Source organism: Amblyraja radiata, chromosome 19 (genome assembly GCF_010909765.2).
Source record: "Amblyraja radiata isolate CabotCenter1 chromosome 19, sAmbRad1.1.pri, whole genome shotgun sequence".
NCBI lineage: Eukaryota > Metazoa > Chordata > Chondrichthyes > Rajiformes > Rajidae > Amblyraja > Amblyraja radiata.
This window is the reverse complement of record NC_045974.1, coordinates 20,739,477-20,757,149: the sequence shown is the minus strand read 5'-3', so window position 1 is coordinate 20,757,149 and position 17,673 is coordinate 20,739,477. Positions and strand designations below refer to the sequence as shown.

General features: G+C 49.7%; 1 protein-coding gene across 1 annotated transcript in view; it reads right to left on the bottom strand.

Annotated features, from left to right (window-relative positions):
* Positions 1 to 16,037, bottom strand: part of LOC116983964 (cholinephosphotransferase 1-like) — a 32,698-nt gene extending 16,661 nt beyond the window's left edge. The window contains exon 1 of the mRNA XM_033037930.1: positions 15,746 to 16,037. Within this exon, the coding sequence (XP_032893821.1) occupies positions 15,746 to 16,021 (276 nt within the window). The 5' untranslated portion in view covers positions 16,022 to 16,037. The remainder of the gene's footprint in view (positions 1 to 15,745) is intronic.
* Between the last annotated feature and the right edge of the window lie 1,636 nt (positions 16,038 to 17,673).

Sequence of the window (17,673 nt, the reverse complement as noted above, 5' to 3'; positions counted from 1 at the left end):
ACCAGAGGATCAAACACCCTTGACCACTGCTACACGACCATCAAAGACGCCTATCGCACTATCCCTTGCCCTCACTTTGGAAAATCTGACCATTCAGCGGTGCTGCTTCTTCCTGCCTACAGGCAGCAACTGAAGAAAGCACCCCCAGAGGTGAGGACTGTGCGGAGCTGGTCGGGGGAGGCAGATGAACAACTCCAGGACTGCTTGGAGTCTGTAGACTGGACAATGTTTAAGGACTCGGCAACGGACCTGAATGAATACGCCACAGTGGTTACAGACTTCATAAGGAAATGTGTGGAGGACTGCATCAAAAACCTTCCGAGTGTTTTCTAACCAGAAGCCTTGGATGAACCATGAGATCTGCATTCTTCTGAAGATAAGATCCCAGACATTCAGGTCTGGCGATGCAGAGGTCTATAAGTCCAGATACGACATTTTCACTGGCTCTCCACTCTGCATTGGACCACTTGGACAATAAAAACACTTACATCAGGCTGTTGTTTATAGACTACAGCTCGGCGTTTAATACCATCATCCCTTCCAAGCTGGTTACCAAGCTCACGGAACTGGGCTTCTGCTCATCCTTATGCAATTGGATCCTCAACTTCCTCATCCACAGACCATAGTCTGTTCGAATTGGCGGAAACACTTCATCCTCATTAACAATTAGTATGGGAGCACCTCAAGGCTGCATGCTCAGCCCCCTGTTTTACTCACTCTATACCCATGACTGCGTAGCTGGACATAGTGCGAACTCCATCATCAAGTTCGCCAACGACACCACTGTGGTTGGACAAATCACAGATGGGGACGAGTCAGAGTATAGAAGTGAGATCGACCGACTGACCAAATGGTGCCGGCACAACAACCTGGCTCTCAACATCAGTAAGACCAAGGAATTGATTGTGGAGTTTGGAAGGGGAAGGATGAGGGCGATTTTGGACTCCAGGGCAAAAATCTCTACCGGAATATGTAATCATATTATTGTTAGCCCGTCGTTTTTTTGAGAAGATGTGATTATACACAAACAAATAAACACACATCCAAGATCAGAGTTTTAATAGTTACTAGACCAAGTGCAGACCCATTGGGTCTGCTGTCCCAACGCACCCGTCCCCTACCCATAGTGTGGTCCTCCAACTCAACCCGTTGGCGAAGTTAAGATTCGAGGACTCAACAAAGAGCATAGCTTGTGAGCTTACCCCAGCACTGGAGTTGAAAAAAAAATCCTAATAGCAACTTCCCAATTGCAATACCAATACTCCTGACCTTCCCCCTACTGTCCTGCCAGGAGCTATGATGGCAACATTGTTGCAAATGTGCACTTGTTGTGAGATGCCATTGAGCTGAAAAGTTCAGTGTTGCTGCCAATGCTCCTGTCTTGCAACTTTGTATCGAAGTGTGTTGGAAGCTGTGAAGAATGATTTTAACAGGAAAAACCATTTAAAATTCAAAGTATTTTAAAGCATTTTCAGTAATGTTGTGAAATAAAGCCTGAAATGTTCAGATAAGTAGCTTTTGGACTCCAGGAGAAAAATCTCTACCGGAATATGTATACCTTTTATCGTTCCCATGTAGATTTTTTTCTGAAGATGTGATCACACATGTGTCCCATTCTCACACGGGAGGCCTGGACCCCCAATGCAATATTTCACTTCCACCAATTCCAATATTCCATCACTCACGCATAGCCCCCAACTACGCAGGCGTGGCTGACGGGTTCCCGTTGTGACGCCCCTGAACCTCTCCCTTCTCCCCTCACTCCCCCCTTTGCCCTCCCCCCCCCCCACGCACTCACTCCATCCCCCCTCAACCCCCCCCCCAATCCATTGTTCGCAGCTCTCCGGCGGTGCAGCCATTCCCTCCCATTGGGTTCCCATTGTGACGTAGATCACGCAGGTATTACTGCGCAGGTGCACTGACGGGCACGGCAAATGGAAAAGGGATTTATTAAAGCTTAAAATGTGAATAACACTTAAAATATAACAATTTAAACGTTAAAGAGGAGATTTATTCAGTCCATTATTTCATGTTGCATCTCTTGTTGCGTTCTGCAGCCGGGGGAGGGGGTCAGCTTCAGGCGGGGGCTGTCGGGGGCCGGTGGGGGTAGCGTCCTGCAGCCTGGGGAGGGGCATAGCTTCAGGCAGGGCTGTCGGGGGCCGGTGGGGAGCGTCCTGCAGCCGGGGGAGGGGAACGGCTTAAGGCGGTGGCCAGTGGGGGGGTGGGGCTTTCTGGAGGGCTAGTATGGACATTGTGGGCCGAAGGGGCTGATTTCCAGGGGCCTAGTATGGACATTGTGGGCCAAATGGATTCTTGGGCTAGTCCAGCTGCTGGGGATGTGGAGGCTTCAGGTGGGGTCCGGAGGGAGCGTTCTGTTGCCGAGGGAGGACGGCTTCAGAACAGGGGTGGGGGAGCGCTGCCATGGCCTGCCGCGGGGGGGGGGGGGGGGGGGGGGGGGGGGCAAGACAAGGGGGATGGGGGTGTGTTGGCAGGGGTGGTGAGCCCCGCCAGCGCCCGCTCCCGACAGCACCCTGCTCCCTCAATTCTGCCTCACTCTCACTCCTGCAGGATCTCGTTTGCAGCAATCGGGCAGGCTCCGTGCACTGGGCGGCTTCTGGACTCACAGTTCACTCACTCAAGGCTTCTGGACTCAGTTTACTCACTCACGGCTTTTGGACTCACAGTTCACTCACTCGTAACTTCTGGACTCAGTTTACTCACTCATGGCTTCTGGACTCATAGTTCACACGGCTGTTGGACTCACAGTTCACTTACTCACGGCTTCTGGACTCACAATTCACTCACTCACGGCTTCTGGACTCACAGTTCACTCACTCACGGCTGCTGGAATCACAGTTCACTTACTCACGACTTCTGGACTCACAGTTCACTCACGACTTCTGGACTCACAGTTCACTTACTCACTCACGGCTGCTGGACTCACACCCGTCCTCCGGAACTTTATTCTCCTCGTCCCGGTGATTGACAGCAGGTGTCGGAAGGGGCGTTACCTTCATGGTGACTGAGAGGCGAGAAGACCAATATGCTGATCTCACGATTTTTAAACCTTGATAACTATTGTAATATTCCACCGATCGGATCGAAACTTGGTGCGTTTGAGCAGAGGAGAACGGCGAGTAAGGTGGCGAACAAATCCTAGCAATATATGGTACCGTTTTTGCAGAAATTTAAAAACAACGCAAACTGGAAGAGGACAAGATGAGAGTTTTAGTAATAGTATAGATATAGACATGATGTTATGATGTTAACATATTCACATATTCTGTTGTGCTGCAGCAAGTAAGAATTTCATTGTCCCATCCGGAACAAATGCAATAATACACTCTTGACTCTTATACCGTTTGGCATAAAAGCATAAACTAGTTTTAGTGTTACCTCAGGTCATCTAAACTCACCCTGTCATAAGATATTTCCTATGATCCAGATTCCAAAGATGTACAGGCTGGTAGAATAATTGGCTGCTGTAAATTGGCCCTGGTGCGCAGATGAACAGCAGAACCTGAGGAGTTAATAATCTGCTGGGTCTCCCGGTTGCTAACCATTACCCTTCCCATATCAACTTTTCTGTCCTGGGCCACCTCCATTGCCAGAGTGAGGAGACTACACGGAAACTGGAGGAATAGCACCTGATATTCCGCTTGGGCAGCTCACAAGCCAATGGTATGAACATTTAATTCTCCAATTTTGGGTTACACCCCACCCCAAACTTTTTCTTCCCACCCTTCATTCCTGACCTCAGTGCACATCCATTCTTCCACTATCCCATCCCACCCTGCCCTCCACCCAATCCCCTTCCATCTACATCCCTTCTTGTGGCTGCACATTTCACTCCTCTTTCAAACCTCATCTCTCCTTATCAACACCCTCTTGTCTCCTTCAGTCATCCTAGTGTCTCATTTTTCATTGTGTCCACCCATCTGCCTATCCAGCCCCCCCCCCCCCCCCTCACCTGAATGCAACTACCACCTGCCAGACTTTGTCCTGCCCTACCTCTTTTCCATCTCTCTCGCACTGCAACCAGTCTGAAGATGGGTTCCGAGTCGAATCGTCATCTATCCACGTCCCCCAGAGATGCTGCCTGATCCACTGAGTTACTCCAGCACTTTGTGTCTTTCCGTGGTAAGCCTGCATCTGCAGATCCTTGTTTCTGTCTGCATCTGCACTTCCTTATTTCTACACCTGGGTTACGCAAGTTGGTGTAAAGTTTGGAAGAACTGTGTTCTGTTCTGTGCACTGTACGTAAGGAATACTGACCATTGACATTCCTCTTTGCAGGTCTATCATCCCTTTCCATCTTCACTGGAATCCTATCTTCATGTTGTGAATGAAGATAAGATAATCCATTTGGAATTACTTACAAAGGTGCATGCTATAGCAGCACTGGAAATAGCAAATGGCTGCATTCAGATTATTATCCAGTTGGAATGCACAATGGTTACTGACATTTGATGCAAACCAAATAAAAAGTGATACGGTTGGTATGTCCACTGACGACCTTCCTCTTATGGTTATGGAGGCTCAGTCACTGCGATCATTCCAAAGGCAGATTGACAGAATTAGAGTCAGTTATCGAGTCACACAGCATGAAAACCGGCCCAGTCAGAAGAATGTTCTGACCCAAAACACCACCTGTGTTCGTATTCTCCAGGGATGCTGTCTGATCCACTGTTACTCCAGCATTTTGTCTCTTTCCATAGAAACAGGCCATTCAGCCAAACTTGTTAATGCCGACCACGATGCCCCACCTTAGCTTGTCCCACCTGCCCACGTAGGCTCACATCACTCTAAGCCTTTCCTATCCATGTACCTGTCCGGGTATCTTTTAAAGTTGTTTAATACCTGCCTCAAATACCTTTTCTAGCAGCTTGTCCATATATGCATCACCCACTGGGTGAAAACCCTCAGGTTCCTATTAAATCTTTCACCTTAAACCCATGTCCTCTGGTTCTTGATTCTGCTAAGCTGGGAAAAAGACTGTGCATTCACCCAATCTGTTCCTGGACATTAAGGGAATTTGGTGATAGAGCTGCAAATGCATTAAGGTTGACAATCAGATGGAAATCAGGAGCATGCCAACAGGGCCTGTTGATCTACTCCTGCTCTATTTCTTACATCTTTACACGATAAACATCGATTGCCATACACACCAACCTTCTCACATTTTATTTGGTTAGTATCGTATTTCAGTAACATTGTGCATTCCTACCCCGATTATAATCTGAGTGCAACCATTTGCGATTTCCATTGCTACTGTGGCAGGCACCTCTAAGTAATTCTAGATAGATACTTTATCCTATGCACTCATAATATGAAAATAAGATTCCACTAACTGTAGGGAAGAAATGATTAATGTGCAGAGAGTAACTGCTGCGGGTAATAGACTCTTCGACAGTTTTCACAGATTTAGAACCTAACTAGACCGTTGGGTCCCATCGACACACACTAACCAGGGGGGGGGGGGAGGGAGGGGGGAGGGGGAGGAGGGGGGGGGGGGAGGGAGAGGAGGGGGGGGGGAGGGAGAGGAGGGGGGGGGGGAGGGAGAGGGGGGGGGGGGGGGGGGGGAGGGGAGGGGGGGGGGAGGGAGAGAGGAGGGGGGAGAGAGAGGAGGGGGGAGGGAGAGGAGGGGGGGGGGAGGGAGAGGAAGGGGGGGGGAGGGAGAGGAGGGGGGGGAGGGAGAGGAGGGGGGGAGGGAGAGGAGGGGGGGGAGGGAGAGGAGGGGGGGAGGGAGAGGAGGGGGGGAGGGAGAGGAGGGGGGAGGGAGAGGAGGGGGGGGAGGGAGAGGAGGGGGGGAGGGAGAGGAGGGGGGGGAGGAGAGGAGGGGGGAGGGAGAGGAGGGGGGGAGGGAGAGGAGGGGGGGAGGGAGAGGAGGGGGGGGAGGGAGAGGAGGGGGGGAGGGAGAGAGGGGGGGGGGGGGGAGAGGGAGAGAGGGGGGGGAGGGAGAGGAGGGGGGGAGGGAGGGGAGGGGAGGGAGGGGAGGGGGAGGGAGAGGAGGGGGAGGGAGGGGGGGGGAGGGGAGGGGGGGGGGGAGGAGGAGGGGGGGGGGGAGGGAGAGGAGGGAGAGGAGGGAGAGGAGGGGTGGAGGGAGAGGATTGAGGGAGCCTGGCGTGGCGGGGCCAGGCACTGGCAGGGCACATCAACCCCGGCCACACCTCTCCCCCGCATACTCCCGCAGCAGTAGGCCACGGCAGTGCTCCTTCCCCCCCCCCACCCCACCAGCACCCAACAGACCCCGTCTGAAGCCGTCCCCCTCCCCCAGCAGCAGGACGCTCGCCCCCCTCCCCCCCCCACCACTTGCCCAGCCTGAAGCCATCCCCCTCTTGCTGCAAGACGCTGCCCCCCGCCACCGGCCCCGACAGCCCCCGCCTGAAGCAGTCCCCTTCCCCTGGATACTCCCCCCCTCCCCCACCATTTCCAACAGCCCCCCGTCTGAAGACGTCCCCCTCCCCCGGTTGTAGGACGCTCCCCCCACTGACAGCCTCCGCCTGAAGCCGTGCCCCTTCCTCGGCTGCAGGACGCTCCCCCCCCCCCCTGAAGCCGGCCTCATCCCCCGGGTGCAGGATGGAGTCGAGGGGGGAGGTAACTAGTTGGCAGACAGGAAGCAAATAGTGGGAATTAATGGGTCCTTTTCAGAATGGCAAGCAATGACTAGTTAGGTGCTGTAGAGCTATTGAGAAATACTCCAAGTCATGATCGAACAGGTTTATTGGCATATAGTAAAGTTCCACAGCACGTTGTCACCTCTGTGATTACATCCCGACTAACCGCCAGAGAAGGGGAGGTGCAACGAGACCTGTGTGTGCTTGTACATCAATCACTGAGAGTAAGCATGCAGGTACAGCAGGCAGTGAAGAAAGCTAATGGCATAGAAACATAGAAACATAGAAATTAGGTGCAGGAGTAGGCCATTCGGCCCTTCGAGCCTGCACCGCCATTCAATATGATCATGGCTGATCATCCAACTCAGTATCCTGTACCTGCCTTCTCTCCATACCCTCTGATCCCCTTAGCCACAAGGGCCACATCTAACTCCCTCTTAAATATAGCCAATGAACTGGCCTCGACTACCCTCTGTGGCAGAGAGTTCCAGAGATTCACCACTCTCTGTGTGAAAAAAGTTCTTCTCATCTCGGTTTTAAAGGATTTCCCCCTTATCCTTAAGCTGTGACCCCTTGTCCTGGACTTCCCCAACATCGGGAGCAATCTTCCTGCATCTAGCCTGTCCAACCCCTTAAGAATTTTGTAAGTTTCTATAAGATCCCCTCTCAATCTCCTAAATTCTAGAGAGTATAAACCAAATCTATCCAGTCTTTCTTCATAAGACAGTCCTGACATCCCAGGAATCAGTCTGGTGAACCTTCTCTGCACTCCCTCTATGGCAATAATGTCCTTCCTCAGATTTGGAGACCAAAACTGTACGCAATACTCCAAGTGTGGTCTCACCAAGACCCTGTACAACTGCAGTAGAACCTCCCTGCTCCTATACTCAAATCCTTTTGCTATGAAAGCTAACATACCATTCGCTTTCTTCACTGCCTGCTGCACCTGCATGCCCACTTTCAATGACTGGTGTACCATGACACCCAGGTCTCGCTGCATCTCCCCTTTTCCTAGTCGGCCACCATTTAGATAATAGTCTGCTTTCCTGTTTTTGCCACTAAAATGGATAACTTCACATTTATCCACATTATACTGCATCTGCCAAACATTTGCCCACTCACCCAGCCTATCCAAGTCACCTTGCAGTCTCCTAGCATCCTCCTCACAGCTAACACTGCCCCCCAGCTTAGTGTCATCCGCAAACTTGGAGATATTGCCTTCAATTCCCTCATCCAGATCATTAATATATATTGTAAATCGCTGGGGTCCCAGCACTGAGCCTTGCGGTACCCCACTAATCACTGCCTGCCATTGTGAAAAGGACCCGTTTGCTCCTACTCTTTGCTTCCTGTTTGCCAGCCAGTTCTCTATGCACATCAATACTGAACCCCCAATGCCGTGTGCTTTAAGTTTGTAAACTAATCTCTTATGTGGGACCTTGTCGAAAGCCTTCTGGAAGTCCAGATACACCACATCCACTGGTTCTCCCCTATCCACGCTACTAGTTACATCCTCGAAAAATTCTATAAGATTCGTCAGACATGATTTACCTTTTGTAAATCCATGCTGACTTTGTCCAATGATTTCACCACTTTCCAAATGTGCTGCTATCCCATCTTTAATAACTGACTCTAGTAGTTTCCCCACTACCGATGTTAGACTAACTGGTCTGTAATTCCCCGTTTTCTCTCTCCCTCCCTTCTTAAAAAGTGGGGTTACGTTTGCTACCCGCCAATCCTCAGGAACTACTCCAGAATCTAAAGAGTTTTGAAAGATTATTACTAATGCATCCACTATTTCTGGAGCTACTTCCTTAAGTACTCTGGGATGCAGCCTATCTGGCCCTGGGGATTTATCGGCCTTTAATCCATTCAATTTACCCAACACCACTTCCCGGCTAACCTGGATTTCACTCAATTCCTCCAACTCCTTTGACCCGCGGTCCCCTGCTATTTCCAGCAGATTATTTATGTCTTCCTTAGTGAAGACGGAACCAAAGTAGTTATTCAATTGGTCCGCCATATCCTTGTTCCCCATGATCAACTCACCTGTTTCTGACTGCACGGGACCTACATTTGTTTTAACTAATCTCTTTCTTTTCACATATCTATAAAAACTTTTGCAGTCAGTTTTTATGTTCCCTGCCAGTTTTCTTTCATAATCTATTTTTCCTTTCCTAATTAAGCCCTTTGTCCTCCTCTGCTGGTCTCTGAATTTCTCCCAGTCCTCTGGTATGTTGCTTTTTCTGGCTAATTTGTACGCATCATCCTTCGCTTTGATACTATCCTTGATTTCCCTTGTTATCCACAGATGCACTACCTTCCCTGATTTATTCTTTTGCCAAACTGGGATGAACAATTTTTGTAGTTCATCCATGCAGTCTTTAAATGTCTTCCATTGCATATCCACCGTCAACCCTTTTAGAATTAATTGCCAGTCAATCTTGGCCAATTCACGTCTCATACCCTCAAAGTTACCTTTCTTTAAGTTCAGAACCATTGTTTCTGAATTAACAATGTCACTCTCCATCCTAATGAAGAACTCATCCATATTATGGTCACTCTTGCCCAAGGGGGCACGTACAACAAGACTGCTAACTAACCCTTCCTCATTACCCAGTCTAAAATAGCCTGCTCTCTCGTTGGTTCCTCTACATGTTGATTTAGATAACTATCCCGCATACATTCCAAAAAATCCTCTTCCTGAGGACATGTTGGCCTTCATTGCGTGAGGATTTGAATTTTAGAGCAAGGAGGTCCTATTGCAGTTGTACAGGGCCTTGGTGAGACTGCGCCTGGAGTATTGTGCGCAATTTTGGTCTCCTAATTTGAGGAAGGACATTATTACTATTAGGGACTGCATCGTAAATTCGCCAGATTAATTCTTCGGATGGTGGGACTGACCTATGCTGAAAGAATAGGTCGACTGGGCTTACATTCGCTGGAATTTAGAAGGATGAGAGGATATCTTTTGGAAACATAAAATTCTTAGAGGATTGGACAGGTTAGATGCAGGAAAAATGTTTCCGATGTTGGGGAGTCCAGAACCAGGGGTCACAGTTTAAGAATAAGGGGTAGGCCATTTAGGACTGAGATGAGGAAAAACTTTTTCACCCAGATAGTTGTGAATCTGTGGGATTCTCTGCCACAGAAGGCAGTGGACGTCAATTCACTGGATGTTTTTAAGAGTGTTACATTTAGCTCTTAAAGCTAAGGGAAATGGGGAAAAAAAAAAACAGAACTGGGTACTAATTTTGGATGATCAGCCATGATCATATTGAATGGCTCAAAGGGCCGAATGGCCCAATCTTGCACCTATTTTCCATGTTTCTGTATAAGTAGTATTGAACTAAAGCACTATTGATAATAGAAGGGTTCAGGTTAGGCATCTGCCAGCCTGTAGCCAAGCTCAGACCAACTAAAATATGGCAACTCCTGCTGGGCTGGGGGAGTTCAGAAGGTAGACGCAAGAGCTGGGCTCTAAACGTCTTAAGGGCCTGTTCCACTTGGGCGTCATTTGCGCGTCATTTACGCAACATCATTTACGCGTCACGACGCATGACGCGCACTATTACACGCGCAAGGTGCGTGGTGACGTAGGCAGTAACGCGCGGCGCCCCAGAGTTTTGGGATGTACAAAATCTTTGCGCGCCATCTGCGTGACGCGCAAATGACGCCCAAGTGGGACAGGCCCTTTACTGCCCGCAGTTCCCTCCACCTCACCCCAGCACCCAACATCCACCACTCCTTTCACCCCTTGACCTTATTCCACTTGGTTTCCCGTACACAAACACACCCATCCTCACAGATGGCCCCCATGTCCCTCCGGCACGGGCTTGGAACCACATTTACATATACACCCACCCTCCACGACAAATCCCTAAACTAACCCGCCAGCCCTATAATCCCACACATCCCCAGAACCTGACTGCTCCCTCAACCCAGTCACACCCATGCTCCCACACTGGGGAACCCAGGACAACCCAAACATATTGTCACCCACACACACTCTGGGATCGGAACACCCCTTACATCCCCAGGGACCCAGTCAACCCCCCCCCCCCCCCCCCCCCCCCCCCCCCCCGCCGGACACATACAATTTGATAATTGTACGTTGAGATGCAACCGTATTCTTGCATGTTTACACTTAATTTATACTGTAATTTTTTTTATTGTACCTTAAATCAACACATTTTACTGGCTTGTCACTTCTTAATTTACACAGAAAATGTGTGATAATCATACCTTAAAATGACACCAACTCCTTGCTTGTTTGCATTTAAGTCATATTGAAAATATTTTATATTATATTTTATATTACACCTACTTGTAACATCATACCTGATCCATGCTTGTTTACTCTGAGAGAGAAGTATCCTTTACCATTGTTTTTCAATGCCAAATCAGGGCTCGATATTAACGGTTGCCCGGGTGCCATTGACCACCCAAAGTGCCGCCGGGCAACCTAAATGCCGAATCATTTTGCCCAGCATGGCACTGCAGATACTGGTTTATACCGATAGACACAAAAAACTGAAGTAACTCAGCAGGTCAGGCAGCATCTCTGGAGAATAGGAACGTGACGTTTCGTGTCGGCGGCGGCTGTATTACGGGGCAAAGATACTAGGTGCGTGGTGACGAAGGGTCGGAGCGAATGACGGGTCCCGCACAGTGGCAGCAGCGGCCGCGACAGGGGCTCCACTGCCTCCTCCTCCCGCACCCCGCCCTGATAGCGGCCGCTGCTTGCAAATCCGTCAACGCCGCTTTCAAAACAACCCCTCTCGCACGCCGAGGCTGGGAGGAGGGAGGGGGAGTCCTCCTTCTGCCATCTGAAGCAGCCGCACCAAAGATCCTATAGCTATAGGATCTTTGAGCTGCACCGCTTGGCCCCGCACCTTGCTGTTGGCTGGCGGAGAAGGGGAGGCGGTGGCGAGGAGATCACAAGCGACTCCCCCTTTGGCGACGGCACTTGGCGTTGGACAGGGACGGCCAAGGCAGCGGGGCGATGTTGTCCTAGGAGCGCTGACCTTCCTTCCTCCCCACCTCCTCTGCCCCTTCCCCCCCCCCACTCTCTCTCTCGTACGCCCCCCTCCAACCCGTTATCCTGAGACCCCTCCTCTCCATCCCACACTGATCCCCATTCCCGCCTCTATTCAGTCCTCACTGACATCCCCTGTGCTCCCTTCCCCATCTACCCCCCCCCCCCCAATCTATTCATCACCCTATCAACCTCGCATTGATTCTCCTGCCACCCCCCCCATTCATCCTACACTGGCCCCCCAATTCATCCTGTACTGACCCCCCCCCTTCCCATCCATCCTGCACTTCTCCCCCCATTTATACTGCAGTGATCCCGTACTGACCCACCCTCCATTTACCCTGCACCGATCCCCCCATCCATCCTGTAGTGATCTACCCATTCATCTTTTACTGATCACCCATTCATCTTTTACTGATCTCCCATTCATCCTGTACTGATCCCCGCATTCATCCTGTACTGATCCCCACATTCATCCGGTACTGATCCCCTCATTCATCCCGTACTGATCCCCCATTCATCCAATACTGATCCCCCCATTCATCCTGCAGACCCTCCGATCCACACTGTCCTAACCTCCCCCCCATTCATCCTGTACTGATCCCCCCATTCATCCTGTACTGACCACCCCCCCCAATCAATCCTATACTGCTCCCCCCATTCAAGAAGAATGGGGGGAACAGTCTGAAGAAGGGTCTCGACCCTAAACGTTGCCTATTTCCTTCGCTCCATAGATGCTGCCTCACCCGCTGAATTTCTCCAGCATTTTTGTCTACCCCCATTCATCCTGTACTGATCCCCCCCCATTCATCCTGTACTGAACCCTCCCATCCATCCCATACTGATCCCCCCCATTCAACACCACTGACATCCCCCATGCTCTCCCCTCACAATTTTACATACTCCAACCAACACGTACTAACTAATTCACCTGCCTCAATCCTTCCATTCCGCACCGATTGCCTTCTCAACCCCCCCCCCCCCCCCTCCATCTATCCACCCCGCACTGATTCACACGCCCCCTGACCCTATTGTGCTGGAAATGTCTTCAGAGCGAACATTGACTATGTTTGATAAAGGAATGCAATCAAATGTGTTTTAATTCCCAATGTTATTATTTGTTTTAGTCCATAAAGATGGATTCATTGAATTGTGAACACGTGAAACATTAAAACCGATGTTTAATTGTCACTGCTACCATTGACACGTTATTACAGAATTCATTTTAATAGCAAATCAATGCTCTTAATATGGAGTATCAGTACTGTAGTTATTTAATGAGCAACATTCACAACTATACGGTAGGTACACAAAAATGCTGGAGAAACTCAGCGGGTGCAGCAGCATCTATGGAGCGAAGGAAATAGGCAACGTTTCGGGCCTAAACCCTTCTTCAGACTTCACAACTATACGTTGGATTTATCCAGGTTTTACTTCTACAGTCGGTCATATACATCACATATTTGGTCAGGAGATATTTCAGTTGAAATTTTAACGTTAATTCTGAGGTGGGAATGATGGAAACAGCATTTATCAATAATTTTTTTTAAATCTGGTGCGTACAAACTGGGTATCTTCATTGCTGTTCACAACACGTACATCTAATCTGAATGTCCAGCAATGTGGCGTTTTGACACCTTTAAACATATTACCAAAAGAACATTTGCAACAGTTATGTCCTTTGGCAATCTCTTGTCAGTTAGTGTAATGTTTAACCTGTCAGATGGGTATAGTCGGTTTTAACAGCTATTATCATAAAATGCCTTTAGAAATTTCCTTGCAACCTGTATATTTTGTTATGGATAAATTATGTGGGAAGCCAGAGTGTTTCTGTGCCAATAGCAATAACGACCCCATGCTATGGCCATGTCATGGTAATTTTCGGTCCTTCACAGAAAACATGCTTGCATCAATCTGTAGTGTGCATGGTTAAGTATATAGGTTACCATGGTCCAGGGTTTATTGACACAGGTTGATCATACGCTGAATAATCCAACCACATTTTTGTTTGGAAGTGGAAAGAACTAATAGAAATTGCATTAATTGCAATGTGTAAAAAGAGTTGAGATATTGTATTATAATTTTGCTGCATGTCATTGTGGTATATATCATGTCTTGATTGGTGAATATGTTTAGTTTGTGAGTTATTTGAAGCAGAAATAATATGTGAATGTAGACAAAAGTGCTGGAGAAATTCAGCGGATGCGGCAGCATCTATGGAGTGAAGGAAATAGGCAACGTTTCAGGCCGAAACCCTTCTTCAGACTGATGGGTTTCAGCCTGAAACGTTGCCCATTTCCTTCACTCCATAGATGCTGCCACACCCGCTGAGTTTCTCCAGCACTTTTGTCTACCTTCGATTTTCTAGCATCTGCAGTTCCTTCTTGAACATAATATGTGAATGCTTAATTGAGCATAATTCCGACTGGTAACTACGGACTTCGTCCGATTACATTATCGCACGTGTCATGCAAACCGTTTTAAATGACCACCTAAAATGTCATTTGGCAACCTAAAAAGCTGTCAAGGTTGCCCGGCTGGCAGGGAAAAAAAAGTAAGTGAGAGCCCTACAAATGAATTTCAAATCCAACTCTTAAGGGTCTTGGTGAGACCACATCTGGAGTATTGCGTACAGTTTTGGTCTCCTAATCTGAGGAAGGACATTCTTGCCATAGAGGGAGTACAGAGAAGGTTCACCAGACTGATTCCTGGGATGGCAGGACTTTCATATGAAGAAAGACTGGATAGACTCGGCTTGTACACGCTAGAATTCAGAAGATTGAGGGGGGATCTTATAGAAACTTACAAAATTCTTAAGGGGTTGGACAGGCTAGATGCAGGAAGATTGTTCCTGATGTTGGGGAAGTCCAGAACAAGGGGTCACAGTTTAAGGATAAAGGGGAAATCTTTTAAGACTGAGATGAGAAAAACATTTTTTACACAGAGTGGTGAATCTCTGGAATTCTCTGCCACAGAATGTAGTTGAGGCCAGTTCATTGGCTATATTTAAGAGGGAGTTAGATGTGGCCCTTGTGGCTAAAGGGATCAGGGGGTATGGAGAGAAGGTACAGGATACTGAGTTGGATGATCAGCCATGATCATATTGAATGGCGGTGCAGGCTCGAAGTTAGGATGAAAATGATGATCGATCTACTTCAAAAATGATCATATTGTGCTACATAGCTACTCAGTCAAATTAACTGCAGTGGAAAAAACATCTCTACCTGGAATTAAAGACATTATTTGAAAATAACACATCCCAAAATTTAAAATGAAAGATTTCTTTACATCGATGGTCAAAATTATTTAAAAAATAGAAAAATAAGCGAATAATTGTTTATCTTCGTTTGATTGCTGGAACTTTTTTCTGATTGCCAGAATTTGCAAAGTCAGTGATTATTAAGGAATACTAATTGCTGACTTAATGGCGAATCCAAGATGGATTGCGCTTTTTTTGCGCAGCCAGAAGGCATCTCTACAGCCCGCGGCTGTGAGCTGGGAACGTGGCCAGAGGCCTTTTTATCGATTCCTCCCGGATCGCCGCGTTGAACCCCGGCCGTGGCCTCGCGGGTAGAAGCCGGTTCGAATGAAGCGGGTGACGGCGACCGCGGACGGGGCCCGGGTCGGTACCAACGGAGGCGCGAAGTGGGGCGTCGGCCTCGGCAGCGGTGAAGCTTCGCGACGATGGGGCCACGGCGGCGGTGAAAACCTCGCAGCGGCGGAGATGCCTTGCTTACCGAATTTCAAAATCCACGGGAAAACCTCATGCCTGAACCCAGCCACACCCCACCCAGCACCCTTGGATCACTGTTATAGTCATTCCCCAACACCCCTGTGACCCATTCACTCCACCTCCAAACCACCTGCTTCCAGACAGCACACCTGGGTCACAGTCATCCCCTCCTAACATCCAGGGAACCCACTCACCTCTTCCCCAGCACCCCTGGGTTCCACACACCCCCTCAGCAACAAAGGGACCCAGTCACCCCCTCCCCAGGACCCACGGGTCCCAGTCACCTCGCCCAGGGCTCTATCACCCCAGGCTCCTCATTTTGCCCTCCCTACCCGTGGGCCCACGGGCCGAGCCTACCTGCTCGGTGCCGCGGGGGCAGTGGTAGACGAGCAGCAGGGTGCTGAGCAGGTTGGTGGCGAGGCCAAGCAGGGTGATGGCGTTGGGCGCCAGCCAGGCGGGCACCAGGTTCAGCAGCCAGCACCAGTAGAGCTGCAGCGCCGGGTCGAGCAGCGAGCGGCCGGCCGCGCGGTACTGGTGCTCCTCCAACCGCTTCAGCTGCGCCTCGCTCAGCGGCCGCAGCAAACGCGTTCCCATCGCCGCGTCTCGTCTCGTCTCACAGTCACAGCCAAACATTCTAAAGCAGCCAGCGATGGCCAAGCCCAAATATACTAGAGGAGCTCCTCTAAGATCTTTGGCCAAGCCCACGAGGGGTGTAGCCAGGTGAGGCCATGGGGCGGGGTGGGGGGAGGGGGCGGGGCTAGGACCAGGTGGAGGGGTCGAGGCTTGTGAGGTGCGTTCGTTCCCCTCCCGTCATAGATGCGGCGCTCACACAGGTCTCCTCGATACCCCCCACCCCCCCCTCCCCCAGCTCCGCCCTTGCTCCCCCTCCCCCTAGTCGTTGTGTCCTTGGGCAAGACACTTCACCCACCTTTGCCTGTGTGTGTCCTTGGGCAAGACACTTCACCCACCTTTGCCTGTGTGTGTGGATGTAATTATGTGAAGCACTTTGGGGTCAATGCAAGTTGACTAAAAATGTGCTATATAAATAAAGAAATTTAATTTAATTTAGTCGCAACAGAGACTGTTGAGTCCCCCTAGTCCCCACTTTCACCCTATCAACCGTCGCATACAACACATAATCCTCCGACATTTTGGCCACCTACAACGGGATCCCACCACGAGCCACATCTTCCCATCTCCATCCCTTCCACAGAGACCGTTCCCTCTGCAACTCCCTGGTTAACCTGTTCCTTCCCATCCAAACCACCCCCTCCTGAGGCACTTTCCCCTGCAACCACAGGAGATACAACACCAGTCCCTAAACCTCCCCCCTCGACTCCGTGCAAGGACCCAGACAGTCTTTTCAGGTGAGGCAGAGGTTCACTTGCACCTCCTCTAACCTCATTTACTGTATCCGCAGTTCCAGGTCTGGATTCATATGTTGGCGAGATCTACGCAGGCTCGGCGATCGTTTCACTGTACACCTCCGTTCAGTCCGCCTAAACCTATCTGATTTGTTGGTTGCCAAACACTTTAACTCCCCCTCCCATTCCCATACTGACCTTTCTGTTCTGGGCCTCCTCCAATGTAAGAGTGAGGCCCAGCGTAAATTGGAAGAACAGCACCTCATATTTCGCTTAGGCAGCTTACAACCCAGTGGTATGAAAACTGATTTCTCTAATTTCAAGTTACCCTTGCTCTCCTTCTCTCCCTTCCTCATTTCCCAACCAGTCTGACTGTCCCCCTAATTAAATGTTATTTCTGTTTGCTTTGTTGTCACCTTCTTCTAGCTAACAATGATCTATTCCACATTTTCCTTGAACCTCATCCCCTTTGATGTCGTTTTCACACCTTATGCCTCCTTATCTATGTGTCTCCCTCTCCCCTGACTCAGTCTGAAGAAACGTCTCAACTCAAAAAGTCACCCATTCCTACTATCCAGAGATGCTGCCTGTCCCGCTGAATTACTCCAGCATTTTGTGTTTATCTTAGGGGCAAGGCTTGGGGCTGGCTGAGGCGTGGCTTGCTGAAGGAGGGAGGGGGGGGCACAGGACACCCACTGGGGGGCAGAGCCTGCAGCGCCATGGAGAGGAGGGGTCTGTGGGCGGGGCCTGCAGCCCAATATGATATAGACACATGGAACTGTAGAGAGACACAAAGTGCTGGAGTATCTGCAGGTCAAGCAGCATCTCTAAAAAAGGAATAGGTGATGTTTCAGGTCAGGATCCTACTTCAGAATGAAGAAACTTTTCTCAAAATCCTTTACAAAATCTGGATGATCATAC